Source organism: Coregonus lavaretus (genome assembly GCF_964263955.1).
Source record: "Coregonus lavaretus genome assembly, contig: HAP1_SCAFFOLD_1424, whole genome shotgun sequence".
In the NCBI taxonomy this organism is placed as follows: Eukaryota; Metazoa; Chordata; class Actinopteri; order Salmoniformes; family Salmonidae; genus Coregonus; species Coregonus lavaretus.
Window position 1 is genome coordinate 1 of NW_028156789.1, and position 18,508 is coordinate 18,508.

General features: G+C 47.2%; 1 protein-coding gene across 1 annotated transcript in view; it reads left to right on the forward strand.

The window, feature by feature from the left end:
- Window positions 1-3,625: 3,625 nt before the first annotated feature.
- LOC311119681 (insulin-like growth factor 1 receptor) overlaps window positions 3,626-18,508 on the forward strand; it is a gene marked incomplete at both ends in the record, with an annotated part of 64,633 nt that continues 49,750 nt past the window's right edge. Inside the window, 5 exons of the mRNA XM_084194348.1 lie at window positions 3,626-3,861; window positions 5,561-5,728; window positions 7,902-8,109; window positions 8,937-9,211; window positions 11,163-11,296. Coding sequence (XP_084050474.1) covers window positions 3,626-3,861; window positions 5,561-5,728; window positions 7,902-8,109; window positions 8,937-9,211; window positions 11,163-11,296 — 1,021 coding nt within the window. The remainder of the gene's footprint in view (window positions 3,862-5,560; window positions 5,729-7,901; window positions 8,110-8,936; window positions 9,212-11,162; window positions 11,297-18,508) is intronic.

Below are 18,508 nucleotides of genomic sequence, written 5' to 3' on the forward strand. Positions count from 1 at the left end.
GTCTGTGTTCGTCTCTATATCCTTAGAACATCCCCTAACCCTAACCCATGTCACCCTCTCCACTGTCTGTCTGTTTTCTCTTCTATATCCTAGAACATCCTCTAACCCTAACCCATGTCTCCCTCTCCACTGTCTGTCTGTTTCTCTTCTATATCCTAGAACATCCTCTAACCCTAACCCATGTCTCCCTCTCCACTGTCTGTCTGTTTCTCTTCTATATCCTAGAACATCCTCTAACCCTATCCCATGGTCCTCCTCTCCACTGTCTGTCTGTTTCTCTTCTATATCCTAGAACATCCCTCTAACCCTAACCCATGTCTCCCCTCCACTGTCTGTCGTGTTTCTCTTCTATATCCTAAGACATCCCCTAACCCTAACCCATGTCTCCCTCTCCACTGTCTGTCTGTTCTCTTCTATATCCTAGAACATCCTCTAACCCTAACCCATGTCTCCCTCTCCACTGTCTGTCTGTTTCTCTTCTATAACCTAGAACATCCTCTAACCCTAACCCATGTCTCCCTCTCCACTGTCTGTCTGTTTCTCTTCTATATCCTAGAACATCCCCTAACCCTAACCCATGTCTCCCTCTCCACTGTCTGTCTGTTTTCTCTTCTATATCCTAGAACATCCCTAACCCTAACCCATGTCTCCCTCTCCACTGTCTGTCTGTTTCTCTTCTATATCCTAGAACATCCTCTAACCTAACCCATGTCTCCTCTCCACTGTCTGTCTGTTTCTCTTCTATATCCTAGAACATCCCCTAACCCCTAACCCATGTCTCCCTCTCCACTGTCTGTCTGTTTCTCTTCTATATCCTAGAACATCCCCTAACCCTAACCCATGTCTCCCTCTCCACTGTCTGTCTGTTTCTCTTCTATATCCTAGAACATCCTCTAACCCTAACCCATGTCTCCCTCTTCACTGTCTGTCTGTTTCTCTTCTATATCCTAGAACATCCTCTAACCCTAACCCATGTCTCCCTCTCCACGTCTGTCTGTTTCTCTTCTATATCCTAGAACATCCCCTAACCCTAACCCATGTCTCCCTCTCCACTGTCTGTCTGTTTCTCTTCTATATCCTAGAACATCCCCTAACCCTAACCCATGTCTCCCTCTCCACTGTCTGTCTGTTTCTCTTCTATATCCTAGAACATCCCTAACCCTAACCCATGTCTCCCTCTCCACTGTCTGTCTGTTTCTCTTCTAATATCCTAGAACATCCCCTAACCCTAACCCATGTCTCCCTCTCCACTGTCTGTCTGTTTCTCTTCTATATCCTAGAACATCCTCTAACCCTAACCCATGTCTCCCTCTCCACTGTCTGTCTGTTTTCTCTTCTATACTTCCTAGAACATCCTCTAACCCTAACCCATGTCTCCCTCTCCACTGTCTGTCTGTTTCTCTTCTATATCCTAGAACATCCCCTAACCCTAACCCATGTCTCCCTCTCCACTGTCTGTCTGTTTCTCTTCTATATCCTAGAACATCCTCTAACCCTAACCCATGTCTCCCTCTCCTCTCTGTCTGTCTGTTTCTCTTCTATATCCTAGAACATCCCCTAACCCTAACCCATGTCTCCCCTCTCCACTGTCTGTCTGTTTCTCTTCTATATCCTAGAACATCCTCTAACCCTAACCCATGTCTCCCCTCTCCACTGTCTGTCTGTTTCTCTTCTATATCCTAGAACATCCCCTAACCCTAACCCATGTCTCCCTCTCCACTGTCCTGTCTGTTTCTCTTCTATATCCTAGAACATCCTCTAACCCTAACCCATGTCTCCCTCTCCACTGTCTGTCTGTTTCTCTTCTATATCCTAGAACATCCTCTAACCCTAACCCATGTCCTCCCTCTCCACTGTCTGTCTGTTTCCTCTATATCCTAGAACATCCCCTAACCCTAACCCATGTCTCCCTCTCCACTGTCTGTCTGTTTCTCTTCTATATCCTAGAACATCCTCTAACCCTAACCCATGCCTCCCTCTCCACTGTCTGTCTGTTTCTCTTCTATATCCTAGAACATCCCCTAACCCTAACCCATGTCTCCCTCTCCACTGTCTGTCTGTTTCTCTTCTATATCCTAGAACATCCTCTAACCCTAACCCATGCCTCCCTCTCCACTGTCTGTCTGTTTCTCTTCTATATCCTAGAACATCCCCTAACCCTAACCCATGTCTCCCTCTCCACTGTCTGTCTGTTTCTCTTCTATATCCTAGAACATCCCCTAACCCTAACCCATGTCTCCCTCTCCACTGTCTGTCTGTTTCTCTTCTATATCCTAGAACATCCCCTAACCCTAACCCATGTCTCCCTCTCCACTGTCTGTCTGTTTCTCTTCTATATCCTAGAACATCCCCTAACCCTAACCCATGTCTCCCTCTCCACTGTCTGTCTGTTTCTCTTCTATATCCTAGAACATCCCCTAACCCTAACCCATGTCTCCCTCTCCACTGTCTGTCTGTTTCTCTTCTATATCCTAGAACATCCCCTAACCCTAACCCATGTCTCCCTCTCCACTGTCTGTCTGTTTCTCTTCTATATCCTAGAACATCCCCTAACCCTAACCCATGTCTCCCTCTCCACTGTCTGTCTGTTTCTCTTCTATATCCTAGAACATCCCCTAACCCTAACCCATGTCTCCCTCTCCACTGTCTGTCTGTTTCTCTTCTATATCCTAGAACATCCTCTAACCCTAACCCATGTCTCCCTCTCCACTGTCTGTCTGTTTCTCTTCTATATCCTAGAACATCCCCTAACCCTAACCCATGTCTCCCTCTCCACTGTCTGTCTGTTTCTCTTCTATATCCTAGAACATCCCCTAACCCTAACCCATGTCTCCCTCTCCACTGTCTGTCTGTTTCTCTTCTATATCCTAGAACATCCTCTAACCCTAACCCATGTCTCCCTCTCCACTGTCTGTCTGTTTCTCTTCTATATCCTAGAACATCCCCTAACCCTAACCCATGTCTCCCTCTCCACTGTCTGTCTGTTTCTCTTCTATATCCTAGAACATCCTCTAACCCTAACCCATGTCTCCCTCTCCACTGTCTGTCTGTTTCTCTTCTATATCCTAGAACATCCCCTAACCCATGTCTCCCTCTCCACTGTCTGTCTGTTTCTCTTCTATATCCTAGAACATCCCCTAACCCTAACCCATGTCTCCCTCTCCACTGTCTGTCTGTTTCTCTTCTATATCCTAGAACATCCTCTAACCCTAACCCATGTCTCCCTCTCCACTGTCTGTCTGTTTCTCTTCTATATCCTAGAACATCCTCTAACCCTAACCCATGTCTCCCTCTCCACTGTCTGTCTGTTTCTCTTCTATATCCTAGAACATCCCCTAACCCTAACCCATGTCTCCCTCTCCACTGTCTGTCTGTTTCTCTTCTATATCCTAGAACATCCTCTAACCCTAACCCATGTCTCCCTCTCCACTGTCTGTCTGTTTCTCTTCTATATCCTAGAACATCCTCTAACCCTAACCCATGTCTCCCTCTCCACTGTCTGTCTGTTTCTCTTCTATATCCTAGAACATCCCCTAACCCATGTCTCCCTCTCCACTGTCTGTCTGTTTCTCTTCTATATCCTAGAACATCCTCTAACCCTAACCCATGTCTCCCGCTCCTCCAGTGCATACCAGAACATCACAGAGTTTGACGGCCAGGACGGCTGTGGATCCAACAGTTGGAACATGGTGGACGTGGACCTCCCCCAGGAGAAGAACTCTGACCCGGGGGTGCTACTGTCCCCTCTCAAGCCCTGGACCCAGTACGCCATCTACGTGAAGGCCATCACTCTGGTGGTAGAGGATAGGCACGTCCCGGGAGCCAAGAGTGAAGTGGTTTACATCAGAACCAGCCCCTCAGGTACAGGACAGGGTGGGAGGGGTTAGGCACGTCCCGGGAGCCAAGAGTGAAGTGGTTTACATCAGAACCAGCCCCTCAGGTACAGGACAGGGTGGTAGGGGTTAGGCACGTCCTGGGAGCCAAGAGAGAAGTAGTCTACATCAGAACCAGCCCCTCAGGTACAGGACAGGGTGGGAGGGGTTAGGCACGTCCCGGGAGCCAAGAGTGAAGTAGTCTATAATAATATATATAATGTAGTGTATAATGTGGGGGTCGGGTAGCAGACCTCTAGGAAGTACTTCCCTGGACAGGAAGCTGGTCTGGCTCAAGGCCCAGTTGTCTGTCTGTCTCCTGTAGAGCCGTCCATGCTCCTGGATGTGAGAGCTGTTTTAATGTTAATATCATGTTAATATCATGTTAATATCTGTCTGTCTCCTGTAGAGCCGTCCATGCTCCTGGATGTGAGAGCTGTTTTAATGTTAATATCATGTTAATATCTTGTTAATATCTTGTTAATATCATGTTAATATCTTGTTAATATCATGTTAATATCATGTTAATATCATGTTAATATCTGTCTGTCTCCTGTAGAGCCGTCCATGCCCCTGGATGTGAGAGCTGTTTTAATGTTAATATCATGTTAATATCATGTTAATATCATGTTAATATCTGTCTGTCTCCTGTAGAGCCGTCCATGCCCCTGGATGTGAGAGCTGTTTTAATGTTAATATCATGTTAATATCATGTTAATATCATGTTAATATCTGTCTGTCTCCTATAGAGCCGTCCATGCCCCTGGATGTGAGAGCTGTTTTAATGTTAATATCATGTTAATATCATGTTAATATCATGTTAATATCTGTCTGTCTCCTGTAGAGCCGTCCATGCCCCTGGATGTGAGAGCTGTTTTAATGTTAATATCATGTTAATATCATGTTAATATCATGTTAATATCTGTCTCTCTCCTGTAGAGCCGTCCATGCCCCTGGATGTGAGAGCTGTTTTAATGTTAATATCATGTTAATATCATGTTAATATCAGTCTGTCTCCTGTAGAGCCGTCCATGCTCCTGGATGTGAAAGCTGTTTTAATGTTAATATCATGTTAATATCAGTCTGTCTCCTGTAGAGCCGTCCATGCCCCTGGATGTGAAAGCTGTTTTAATGTTAATATCATGTTAATATCATGTTAATATCAGTCTGTCTCCTGTAGAGCCGTCCATGCTCCTGGATGTGAAAGCTGTTTTAATGTTAATATCATGTTAATATCATGTTAATATCATGTTAATATCTGTCTGTCTCCTGTAGAGCCGTCTATGCTCCTGGATGTGAAAGCTGTTTTAATGTTAATATCATGTTAATATCATGTTAATATCATGTTAATATCTGTCTGTCTCCTGTAGAGCCGTCTATGCCCCTGGATGTGAAAGCTGTTTTAATGTTAATATCATGTTAATATCATGTTAATATCATGTTAATATCATGTTAATATCTGTCTGTCTCCTGTAGAGCCGTCTATGCCCCTGGATGTGAAAGCTGTTTTAATGTTAATATCATGTTAATATCATGTTAATATCATGTTAATATCTGTCTGTCTCCTGTAGAGCCGTCCATGCCCCTGGATGTGAGAGCTGTTTTAATGTTAATATCTTGTTAATATCATGTTAATATCTTGTTAATATCTTGTTAATATCATGTTAATATCTGTCTGTCTCCTGTAGAGCCGTCCATGCCCCTGGATGTGAAAGCATACTCCAACTCCTCCACTAACCTGGTGGTGCGCTGGTCTCCCCCCATCTCCCCCAACGGGAACCACACCTACTACCTGGTCCGCTGGCAGCAACAGGCTGAAGACAGGGAACTATATCAACACAACTACTGTTCTAAAGGTTAGTACCCTAACCCCTACACCCTAACCCCTACACCCTAACCCCTACTACCTGGTCCGCTGGCAGCAACAGGCTGAAGACAGGGAACTATATCAACACAACTACTGTTCTAAAGGTTAGTACCCTAACCCCTACACCCTAACCCCTACACCCTAACCCCTACTACCTGGTCCGCTGGCAGCAACAGGCTGAAGACAGGGAACTATATCAACACAACTACTGCTCTAAAGGTTAGTACCCTAACCCCTACACCCTAACCCCTACACCCTAACCCCTACTACCTGGTCCGCTGGCAGCAACAGGCTGAAGACAGGGAACTGTATCAACACAACTACTGTTCTAAAGGTTAGTACCCTAACCCCTACACCCTAACCCCTACACCCTAACCCCTACTACCTGGTCCGCTGGCAGCAACAGGCTGAAGACAGGGAACTATATCAACACAACTACTGCTCTAAAGGTTAGTACCCTAACCCCTACACCCTAACCCCTATACCCTAACCCCTACACCCTAACCCCTACTACCTGGTCCGCTGGCAGCAACAGGCTGAAGACAGGGAACTGTATCAACACAACTACTGCTCTAAAGGTTAGCACCCTAACCCCTACACCCTAACCCCTATACCCTAACCCCTACACCCTAACCCCTACACCCCTACACCCTAACCCCTACTACCTGGTCCGCTGGCAGCAACAGGCTGAAGACAGGGAACTGTATCAACACAACTACTGCTCTAAAGGTTAGCACCCTAACCCCTATACCCCTACACCCTAACCCCTACACCCTAACCCCTACACCCCAACCCCTACACCCTAACCCCTACACCCTAACCCCTACACCCTAACCCCTACACCCTAACCCCTAACCCCTACACCCTAACCCCTACACCCTAACCCCTACACCCTAACCCCTACACCCTAACCCCTACTACCTGGTCCGCTGGCAGCAACAGGCTGAAGACAGGGAACTGTATCAACACAACTACTGCTCTAAAGGTTAGTACCCTAACCCCTACACCCTAACCCCTATACCCTAACCCCTACACCCTACACCCTAACCCCTACACCCTAACCCCTACACCCTAACCCCTACCCCCTAACCCCTACACCCTAACCCCTACTACCTGGTCCGCTGGCAGCAACAGGCTGAATACAGGGAACTGTATCAACACAACTACTGCTCTAAAGGTTAGTACCCTAACCCCTACACCCTAACCCCTACACCCTAACCCCTAACCCCTACACCCTAACCCCTACACCCTAACCCCTACACCCCTAACCCCTACACCCTAACCCCTACACCCTAACCCCTACACCCCAACCCCTACACCCTACACCCCAACCCCTACACCCCTAACCCCTACACCCTAACCCCTACACCCTAACCCCTACTACCTGGTCCGCTGGCAGCAACAGGCTGAAGACAGGGAACTGTATCAACACAACTACTGTTCTAAAGGTTAGCACCCTAACCCCTAACCCCTAACCCCTACACCCTAACCCCTACACCCTAACCCCTACACCCTAACCCCTACACCCCAACCCCTACACCCCAACCCCTACACCCCAACCCCTACACTCCAACCCCAACCCCTACACCCCTAACCCCTACACCCTAACCCCTACACCCTAACCCCTACACCCTAACCCCTACACCCCAACCCCTACACCCTAACCCCTACACCCTAACCCCTACACACTAACCCCTACCCCCCAACCCCTACACCCTAACCCCTAACCCCTACACCCTAACCCCTACACCCTAACCCCTACACCCTAACCCCTATACCCTAACCCCTATACCCTAACCCCTACACCCTAACCCCTACACCCTAACCCCTACACCCTAACCCCTACACCCTAACCCCTACACCCTAACCCCTACACCCTATACCCTAACCCCTACACCCTACACCCTAACCCCTACACCCTAACCCCTACACCCTAACCCCTAACCCCTACACCCCTAACCCCTACACCCCTAACCCCTACACCCCTAACCCCTACACCCTAACCCCTACACCCCTAACCCCTACACCCCTAACCCCTTCACCCCTAACCCCTACACCCTAACCCCTATACCCTAACCCCTACACCCTAACCCCTACACCCTAACCCCTACACCCTAGCCCCTACACCCTAACCCCTCCTCTCTCTCTCTCCTCTCCCTCAGAACTGAAGATCCCGATCCGTATAGCCGCTACAGGGGTGAGTGACATGGAGGAGGACCTGAAGCCTACTAAACCAGACGTTGGTGGGGGGGACAAGGGGCCCTGCTGCCCCTGCCCTAAATCACTAGGAGACCTGGAGGCAGAGGCAGCTGACGCTTCATACAGAAAAGTATTTGAGAACTTCTTACACAACTCCATCTTTACCCCCAGGTAAGCACACGCACAGGCAGTAACACACACGGGTAGCGTTCAGGAGGGCACAACGTAACAAAACCTTCTGAAATGGAAAACAAATATGTGCAGTCTTGTTGGACAAGTTTCCATTTATACTGAACACAAATATAAACGCGACATGTAAAGTGTTGGTCCCATGTTTCATGAGCTGAAATAAAAGATCCCTTAAACGTTCCATACGCACAAAAATGTGTTTACATCCCTGTTAATGAGCATTTCTCCTTGGCCAAGATAATCCATCCACCTGACAGTTGGCATATCAAGAGGTAGATTCTGACTGACTGGATCAATGTACTAGAGGGGGTAGATTCTGACTGACTGGATCAATGTACTAGAGGGGGTAGATTCTGACTGACTGGATCAATGTACTAGAGGGGGTAGATTCTGACTGACTGGATCAATGTACTAGAGGGGGTAGATTCTGACTGACTGGATCAATGTACTAGAGGGGGTAGATTCTGACTGACTGGATCAATGTACTAGAGGGGGTAGATTCTGACTGACTGGATCAATGTACTAGAGGGGGTAGATTCTGACTGACTGGATCAATGTACTAGAGGGGGTAGATTCTGACTGACTGGATCAATGTACTAGAGGGGGTAGATTCTGACTGACTGGATCAATGTACTAGAGGGGGTAGATTCTGACTGAATAATCCTCTCCACTGCTTTAAATCAAAGCCATGTTTACCATTGAAAGGATTCCACCACAGGTTATCTGTTGACCAGTGTATTGTCCGAGTGTTTGGACGACTGTGGTTGTGTCACTCCGACATCCCTCTGCTCTCTCTCCCTCTCCTCCAGACCTCCAGACCGGCGGCGTCGGGATGTATTTGGCGTGGCTAACCGTACGACCACCTACCCTAACGCCACGTCACCTGATCCTTGGCCCAACGCTACAGAGGCAGAGTTAGCGGACAGGGAGTATGACTTTGTAGAGTGTGCAGTCAGCGAGCGGGAGCTGCAGATATCTGGTCTGCAGCCGTTCACCGTTTACCGGATCGACGTCCACGCCTGCAACAACCAGGTGCACCGCTGCAGCGCGGCAGAGTTTGTCTTCTCCAGGACCAAACCTGCAGGTTCGTCCTGTTCCCTCATCTCTCCTTCATTAAACAGTAGAGCTTTGGATGAAACTAAACCTTCTCATAGTATGGGTTAAGTTACTCAGCACTGCAGGGTTTATCTCGATGCCTGACACTTATCTCATTTGCTGGAGGTGAATTAATGTGCGTTATCATGTAATATTGTCGTCATTAGTAGTCAGAGAGAGCGAGAGAGAGAATATTATTGCATACAGTTGATAAGACCAAGTACTTCTGGGGCTGCCCCACAGCGAAGATGAGGGAGGACCATTTTGATTTCTATTACAGCATGTTGGGTGACGGTCATTCATATTCCATTCACCCAGTTCAATGTAACATCAATAGGTTTAGGCTACTACATGATACTCTAATGTTCCCTGCACCCATCAAGAGGTTGCTACAAACTAGCCTATGAATGAGAGTTTACAACGTACAGTGGGGGAAAAAAGTATTTAGTCAGCCACCAATTGTGCAAGTTCTCCCACTTCAAAAGATGAGAGAGGCCTGTAATTTTCATCATAGGTACACGTCAACTATGATAGACAAAATGAGAAAAAAAAAATCAAGAAAATATAATTGTAGGATTTTTAATGAATTTATTTGCAAATTATATGGTGGAAAATAAGTATTTGGTCAATAACAAAAGTTTCTCAATACTTTGTTATATACCCTTTGTTGGCAATGACACAGGTCAAACTTTTTCTGTAAGTCTTCACAAGGTTTTCACACACTGTTGCTGGTATTTTGGCCCATTCCTCCATGCAGATCTCCTCTAGAGCAGTGATGTTTTGGGGCTGTCGCTGGGCAACACGGACTTTCAACTCCCTCCAAAGATTTTCTATGGGGTTGAGATCTGGAGACTGGCTAGGCCACTCCAGGACCTTGAAATGCTTCTTACGAAGCCACTCCTTCGTTGCCCGGGCGATGTGTTTGGGATCATTGTCATGCTGAAAGACCCAGCCACGTTTCATCTTCAATGCCCTTGCTGATGGAAGGAGGTTTTCACTCAAAATCTCACGATACATGGCCCCATTCATTCTTTCCTTTACATGGATCAGTCGTCCTGGTCCCTTTGCAGAAAAACAGCCCCAAAGCATGATGTTTCCACCCCCATGCTTCACAGTAGGTATGGTGTTCTTTGGATGCAACTCAGCATTATTTGTCCTCCAAACACAACGAGTTGAGTTTTTACCAAAAAGTTCTATTTTGGTTTCATTTGATCATATGACATTCTCCCAATCCTCTTCTGGATCATCCAAATGCACTCTAGCAAACTTCAGACGGGCCTGGACATGTACTGGCTTAAGCAGGGGGACACATCTGGCACTGCAGGATTTGAGTCCCTGGCGGCGTAGTGTGTTACTGATGGTAGGCTTTGTTACTTTGGTCCCAGCTCTCTGCAGGTCATTCACTACGTCCCCCCGTGTGGTTCTGGGATTTTTGCTCACCGTTCTTGTGATCATTTTGACCCCACGGGGTGAGATCTTGCGTGTTTATCCCCATTTTGTTCCATTTGCTTCCATTTAAGAAATGTTTTTCAACAGAATCGGCTGAGTTTTTTTACACCCCTAATCACACGCAAACATAGTTCCCTTTCATAGCAGCCACATACAAACAGCATGATCACGTTGCTCGTTGTAGAATTCCTTCTCGCATCTACGCGCTCTCCTCCTCTCAACTTTTCCCTTCGCTTGCTGACTTCAGTGCACCACATCAGCTGTCTGTGACCAGGCGAAAAAACCTTTGCAAGCCAAACCTTCATATCATAACGGCTACACACAGCCTGCGTAGTTGTCACCATATTAGCTAACGTCATAGCTAGTCGACATAGCTACTAGAACTAATGCGTTAGTAAAACTGCTAGGCCCTGTAGATCTAGCTTGCTTCATAGTATACCCCTCTGGTCTTGTCCATATGAAACATGATGTGTTATGTCTCGTACCTACAGAGAAGGTGGATGATATCCCAGGCCCAGTGATCTGGACAGGAGAGGACGATTCTGTGTTCCTCCGCTGGCCTGAACCCTCGTCCCCCAACGCGCTCATCCTCATGTATGAGATCAAGTTCAGACTGGGCACTGAGGTAAGACACACCGCACAACTCCTTCTCTCCACTCTTCCCTTTGTGGTGAAGATGATGATTGATCATTTCTCCAACTCATAGTTTACATTGTATGGGGTAACCCAGTAATGTTGGGGTGACCCAGTAATGTTGGGGTGACCCAGTAATGTTGGGGTGACCCAGTAATGTTGGGGTGACCCAGTAATGTTGGGGTGACCCAGTAATGTTGGGGTGACCCAGTAATGTTGGGGTGACCCAGTAATGTTGGGGTGACCCAGTAATGTTGGGGTGACCCAGTAATGTTGGGGTGACCCAGTAATGTTGGGGTGACCCAGTAATGTTGGGGTGACCCAGTAATGTTGGGGTGACCCAGTAATGTTGGGGTGACCCAGTAATGTTGGGGTGATTGGGGTGACCCAGTAATGTTGGGGTGACCCAGTAATGTTGGGGTGACCCAGTAATGTTGGGGTGACCCAGTAATGTTGGGGTGACCCAGTAATGTTGGGGTGACCCAGTAATGTTGGGGTGACCCAGTAATGTTGGGGTGACCCAGTAATGTTGAGGTGACCCAGTAATGTTGGGGTGACCCAGTAATGTTGGGGTGACCCAGTAATGTTGGGGTGACCCAGTAATGTTGGGGTGATGCAGGACAGCTGCTCTGTGGAGAGCTAACTAGCTAGCTACCTGCAGTCTAACAGTGTGTTTCTCTGTGTCCAGCCAGAGAAGCAGTAGTCTAACAGTGTGTTTCTCTGTGTCCAGCCAGAGAAGCAGTAGTCTAACAGTGTGTTTCTCTGTGTCTGTCCAGTCAGAGAAGCAGTAGTCTAACAGTGTGTTTCTCTGTGTCCAGTCAGAGAAGCAGTAGTCTAACAGTGTGTTTCTCTGTGTCCAGTCAGAGAAGCAGTAGTCTAACAGTGTGTTTCTCTGTGTCTGTCCAGTCAGAGAAGCAGTAGTCTAACAGTGTGTTTCTCTGTGTCCAGCCAGAGAAGCAGTAGTCTAACAGTGTGTTTCTCTGTGTCCAGTCAGAGAAGCAGTAGTCTAACAGTGTGTTTCTCTGTGTCCAGCCAGAGAAGCAGTAGTCTAACAGTGTGTTTCTCTGTGTCCAGTCAGAGAAGCAGTAGTCTAACAGTGTGTTTCTCTGTGTCCAGCCAGAGAAGCAGTAGTCTAACAGTGTGTTTCTCTGTGTCCAGTCAGAGAAGCAGTAGTCTAACAGTGTGTTTCTCTGTGTCCAGCCAGAGAAGCAGTAGTCTAACAGTGTGTTTCTCTGTGTCTGTCCAGCCAGAGAAGCAGTAGTCTAACAGTGTGTTTCTCTGTGTCTGTCCAGTCAGAGAAGCAGTAGTCTAACAGTGTGTTTCTCTGTGTCCAGTCAGAGAAGCAGTAGTCTAACAGTGTGTTTCTCTGTGTCTGTCCAGTCAGAGAAGCAGTAGTCTAACAGTGTGTTTCTCTGTGTCTGTCCAGCCAGAGAAGCAGTAGTCTAACAGTGTGTTTCTCTGTGTCTGTCCAGCCAGAGAAGCAGTAGTCTAACAGTGTGTTTCTCTGTGTCTGTCCAGTCAGAGAAGCAGTAGTCTAACAGTGTGTTTCTCTGTGTCCAGCCAGAGAAGCAGTAGTCTAACAGTGTGTTTCTCTGTGTCCAGCCAGAGAAGCAGTAGTCTAACAGTGTGTTTCTCTGTGTCCAGTCAGAGAAGCAGTAGTCTAACAGTGTGTTTCTCTGTGTCTGTCCAGCCAGAGAAGCAGTAGTCTAACAGTGTGTTTCTCTGTGTCCAGCCAGAGAAGCAGTAGTCTAACAGTGTGTTTCTCTGTGTCCAGTCAGAGAAGCAGTAGTCTAACAGTGTGTTTCTCTGTGTCCAGCCAGAGAAGCAGTAGTCTAACAGTGTGTTTCTCTGTGTCCAGCCAGAGAAGCAGTAGTCTAACAGTGTGTTTCTCTGTGTCCAGTCAGAGAAGCAGTAGTCTAACAGTGTGTTTCTCTGTGTCCAGCCAGAGAAGCAGTAGTCTAACAGTGTGTTTCTCTGTGTCCAGCCAGAGAAGCAGTAGTCTAACAGTGTGTTTCTCTGTGTCCAGCCAGAGAAGCAGTAGTCTAACAGTGTGTTTCTCTGTGTCTGTCCAGCCAGAGAAGCAGTAGTCTAACAGTGTGTTTCTCTGTGTCCAGTCAGAGAAGCAGTAGTCTAACAGTGTGTTTCTCTGTGTCCAGCCAGAGAAGCAGTAGTCTAACAGTGTGTTTCTCTGTGTCTGTCCAGCCAGAGAAGCAGTAGTCTAACAGTGTGTTTCTCTGTGTCCAGTCAGAGAAGCAGTAGTCTAACAGTGTGTTTCTCTGTGTCCAGCCAGAGAAGCAGTAGTCTAACAGTGTGTTTCTCTGTGTCTGTCCAGTCAGAGAAGCAGTAGTCTAACAGTGTGTTTCTCTGTGTCTGTCCAGCCAGAGAAGCAGTAGTCTAACAGTGTGTTTCTCTGTGTCCAGCCAGAGAAGCAGTAGTCTAACAGTGTGTTTCTCTGTGTCCAGCCAGAGAAGCAGTAGTCTAACAGTGTGTTTCTCTGTGTCCAGTCAGAGAAGCAGTAGTCTAACAGTGTGTTTCTCTGTGTCCAGCCAGAGAAGCAGTAGTCTAACAGTGTGTTTCTCTGTGTCCAGCCAGAGAAGCAGTAGTCTAACAGTGTGTTTCTCTGTGTCCAGTCAGAGAAGCAGTAGTCTAACAGTGTGTTTCTCTGTGTCCAGCCAGAGAAGCAGTAGTCTAACAGTGTGTTTCTCTGTGTCCAGTCAGAGAAGCAGTAGTCTAACAGTGTGTTTCTCTGTGTCTGTCCAGTCAGAGAAGCAGTAGTCTAACAGTGTGTTTCTCTGTGTCTGTCCAGCCAGAGAAGCAGTAGTCTAACAGTGTGTTTCTCTGTGTCTGTCCAGCCAGAGAAGCAGTAGTCTAACAGTGTGTTTCTCTGTGTCCAGCCAGAGAAGCAGTAGTCTAACAGTGTGTTTCTCTGTGTCCAGTCAGAGAAGCAGTAGTCTAACAGTGTGTTTCTCTGTGTCCAGCCAGAGAAGCAGTAGTCTAACAGTGTGTTTCTCTGTGTCCAGCCAGAGAAGCAGTAGTCTAACAGTGTGTTTCTCTGTGTCCAGTCAGAGAAGCAGTAGTCTAACAGTGTGTTTCTCTGTGTCCAGCCAGAGAAGCAGTAGTCTAACAGTGTGTTTCTCTGTGTCCAGTCAGAGAAGCAGTAGTCTAACAGTGTGTTTCTCTGTGTCCAGCCAGAGAAGCAGTAGTCTAACAGTGTGTTTCTCTGTGTCTGTCCAGTCAGAGAAGCAGTAGTCTAACAGTGTGTTTCTCTGTGTCCAGCCAGAGAAGCAGTAGTCTAACAGTGTGTTTCTCTGTGTCCAGCCAGAGAAGCAGTAGTCTAACAGTGTGTTTCTCTGTGTCCAGCCAGAGAAGCAGTAGTCTAACAGTGTGTTTCTCTGTGTCCAGCCAGAGAAGCAGTAGTCTAACAGTGTGTTTCTCTGTGTCTGTCCAGTCAGAGAAGCAGTAGTCTAACAGTGTGTTTCTCTGTGTCTGTCCAGCCAGAGAAGCAGTAGTCTAACAGTGTGTTTCTCTGTGTCCAGCCAGAGAAGCAGTAGTCTAACAGTGTGTTTCTCTGTGTCTGTCCAGTCAGAGAAGCAGTAGTCTAACAGTGTGTTTCTCTGTGTCTGTCCAGTCAGAGAAGCAGTAGTCTAACAGTGTGTTTCTCTGTGTCTGTCCAGCTAGAGAAGCAGTAGTCTAACAGTGTGTTTCTCTGTGTCCAGCCAGAGAAGCAGTAGTCTAACAGTGTGTTTCTCTGTGTCCAGTCAGAGAAGCAGTAGTCTAACAGTGTGTTTCTCTGTGTCCAGCCAGAGAAGCAGTAGTCTAACAGTGTGTTTCTCTGTGTCTGTCCAGTCAGAGAAGCAGTAGTCTAACAGTGTGTTTCTCTGTGTCCAGCCAGAGAAGCAGTAGTCTAACAGTGTGTTTCTCTGTGTCCAGCCAGAGAAGCAGTAGTCTAACAGTGTGTTTCTCTGTGTCCAGTCAGAGAAGCAGTAGTCTAACAGTGTGTTTCTCTGTGTCCAGCCAGAGAAGCAGTAGTCTAACAGTGTGTTTCTCTGTGTCTGTCCAGTCAGAGAAGCAGTAGTCTAACAGTGTGTTTCTCTGTGTCTGTCCAGCCAGAGAAGCAGTAGTCTAACAGTGTGTTTCTCTGTGTCCAGCCAGAGAAGCAGTAGTCTAACAGTGTGTTTCTCTGTGTCCAGTCAGAGAAGCAGTAGTCTAACAGTGTGTTTCTCTGTGTCCAGCCAGAGAAGCAGTAGTCTAACAGTGTGTTTCTCTGTGTCCAGCCAGAGAAGCAGTAGTCTAACAGTGTGTTTCTCTGTGTCCAGCCAGAGAAGCAGTAGTCTAACAGTGTGTTTCTCTGTGTCCAGCCAGAGAAGCAGTAGTCTAACAGTGTGTTTCTCTGTGTCCAGCCAGAGAAGCAGTAGTCTAACAGTGTGTTTCTCTGTGTCCAGTCAGAGAAGCATTAGTCTAACAGTGTGTTTCTCTGTGTCCAGCCAGAGAAGCAGTAGTCTAACAGTGTGTTTCTCTGTGTCCAGTCAGAGAAGCAGTAGTCTAACAGTGTGTTTCTCTGTGTCTGTCCAGTCAGAGAAGCAGTAGTCTAACAGTGTGTTTCTCTGTGTCCAGCCAGAGAAGCAGTAGTCTAACAGTGTGTTTCTCTGTGTCCAGCCAGAGAAGCAGTAGTCTAACAGTGTGTTTCTCTGTGTCCAGCCAGAGAAGCAGTAGTCTAACAGTGTGTTTCTCTGTGTCCAGCCAGAGAAGCAGTAGTCTAACAGTGTGTTTCTCTGTGTCCAGCCAGAGAAGCAGTAGTCTAACAGTGTGTTTCTCTGTGTCCAGTCAGAGAAGCAGTAGTCTAACAGTGTGTTTCTCTGTGTCCAGCCAGAGAAGCAGTAGTCTAACAGTGTGTTTCTCTGTGTCCAGTCAGAGAAGCAGTAGTCTAACAGTGTGTTTCTCTGTGTCCAGCCAGAGAAGCAGTAGTCTAACAGTGTGTTTCTCTGTGTCTGTCCAGCCAGAGAAGCAGTAGTCTAACAGTGTGTTTCTCTGTGTCTGTCCAGTCAGAGAAGCAGTAGTCTAACAGTGTGTTTCTCTGTGTCCAGTCAGAGAAGCAGTAGTCTAACAGTGTGTTTCTCTGTGTCTGTCCAGTCAGAGAAGCAGTAGTCTAACAGTGTGTTTCTCTGTGTCTGTCCAGCCAGAGAAGCAGTAGTCTAACAGTGTGTTTCTCTGTGTCTGTCCAGCCAGAGAAGCAGTAGTCTAACAGTGTGTTTCTCTGTGTCTGTCCAGTCAGAGAAGCAGTAGTCTAACAGTGTGTTTCTCTGTGTCCAGCCAGAGAAGCAGTAGTCTAACAGTGTGTTTCTCTGTGTCCAGCCAGAGAAGCAGTAGTCTAACAGTGTGTTTCTCTGTGTCCAGTCAGAGAAGCAGTAGTCTAACAGTGTGTTTCTCTGTGTCTGTCCAGCCAGAGAAGCAGTAGTCTAACAGTGTGTTTCTCTGTGTCCAGCCAGAGAAGCAGTAGTCTAACAGTGTGTTTCTCTGTGTCCAGTCAGAGAAGCAGTAGTCTAACAGTGTGTTTCTCTGTGTCCAGCCAGAGAAGCAGTAGTCTAACAGTGTGTTTCTCTGTGTCCAGCCAGAGAAGCAGTAGTCTAACAGTGTGTTTCTCTGTGTCCAGTCAGAGAAGCAGTAGTCTAACAGTGTGTTTCTCTGTGTCCAGCCAGAGAAGCAGTAGTCTAACAGTGTGTTTCTCTGTGTCCAGCCAGAGAAGCAGTAGTCTAACAGTGTGTTTCTCTGTGTCCAGCCAGAGAAGCAGTAGTCTAACAGTGTGTTTCTCTGTGTCTGTCCAGCCAGAGAAGCAGTAGTCTAACAGTGTGTTTCTCTGTGTCCAGTCAGAGAAGCAGTAGTCTAACAGTGTGTTTCTCTGTGTCCAGCCAGAGAAGCAGTAGTCTAACAGTGTGTTTCTCTGTGTCTGTCCAGCCAGAGAAGCAGTAGTCTAACAGTGTGTTTCTCTGTGTCCAGTCAGAGAAGCAGTAGTCTAACAGTGTGTTTCTCTGTGTCCAGCCAGAGAAGCAGTAGTCTAACAGTGTGTTTCTCTGTGTCTGTCCAGTCAGAGAAGCAGTAGTCTAACAGTGTGTTTCTCTGTGTCTGTCCAGCCAGAGAAGCAGTAGTCTAACAGTGTGTTTCTCTGTGTCCAGCCAGAGAAGCAGTAGTCTAACAGTGTGTTTCTCTGTGTCCAGCCAGAGAAGCAGTAGTCTAACAGTGTGTTTCTCTGTGTCCAGTCAGAGAAGCAGTAGTCTAACAGTGTGTTTCTCTGTGTCCAGCCAGAGAAGCAGTAGTCTAACAGTGTGTTTCTCTGTGTCCAGCCAGAGAAGCAGTAGTCTAACAGTGTGTTTCTCTGTGTCCAGTCAGAGAAGCAGTAGTCTAACAGTGTGTTTCTCTGTGTCCAGCCAGAGAAGCAGTAGTCTAACAGTGTGTTTCTCTGTGTCCAGTCAGAGAAGCAGTAGTCTAACAGTGTGTTTCTCTGTGTCTGTCCAGTCAGAGAAGCAGTAGTCTAACAGTGTGTTTCTCTGTGTCTGTCCAGCCAGAGAAGCAGTAGTCTAACAGTGTGTTTCTCTGTGTCTGTCCAGCCAGAGAAGCAGTAGTCTAACAGTGTGTTTCTCTGTGTCCAGCCAGAGAAGCAGTAGTCTAACAGTGTGTTTCTCTGTGTCCAGTCAGAGAAGCAGTAGTCTAACAGTGTGTTTCTCTGTGTCCAGCCAGAGAAGCAGTAGTCTAACAGTGTGTTTCTCTGTGTCCAGCCAGAGAAGCAGTAGTCTAACAGTGTGTTTCTCTGTGTCCAGTCAGAGAAGCAGTAGTCTAACAGTGTGTTTCTCTGTGTCCAGCCAGAGAAGCAGTAGTCTAACAGTGTGTTTCTCTGTGTCCAGTCAGAGAAGCAGTAGTCTAACAGTGTGTTTCTCTGTGTCCAGCCAGAGAAGCAGTAGTCTAACAGTGTGTTTCTCTGTGTCTGTCCAGTCAGAGAAGCAGTAGTCTAACAGTGTGTTTCTCTGTGTCCAGCCAGAGAAGCAGTAGTCTAACAGTGTGTTTCTCTGTGTCCAGCCAGAGAAGCAGTAGTCTAACAGTGTGTTTCTCTGTGTCCAGCCAGAGAAGCAGTAGTCTAACAGTGTGTTTCTCTGTGTCCAGCCAGAGAAGCAGTAGTCTAACAGTGTGTTTCTCTGTGTCTGTCCAGTCAGAG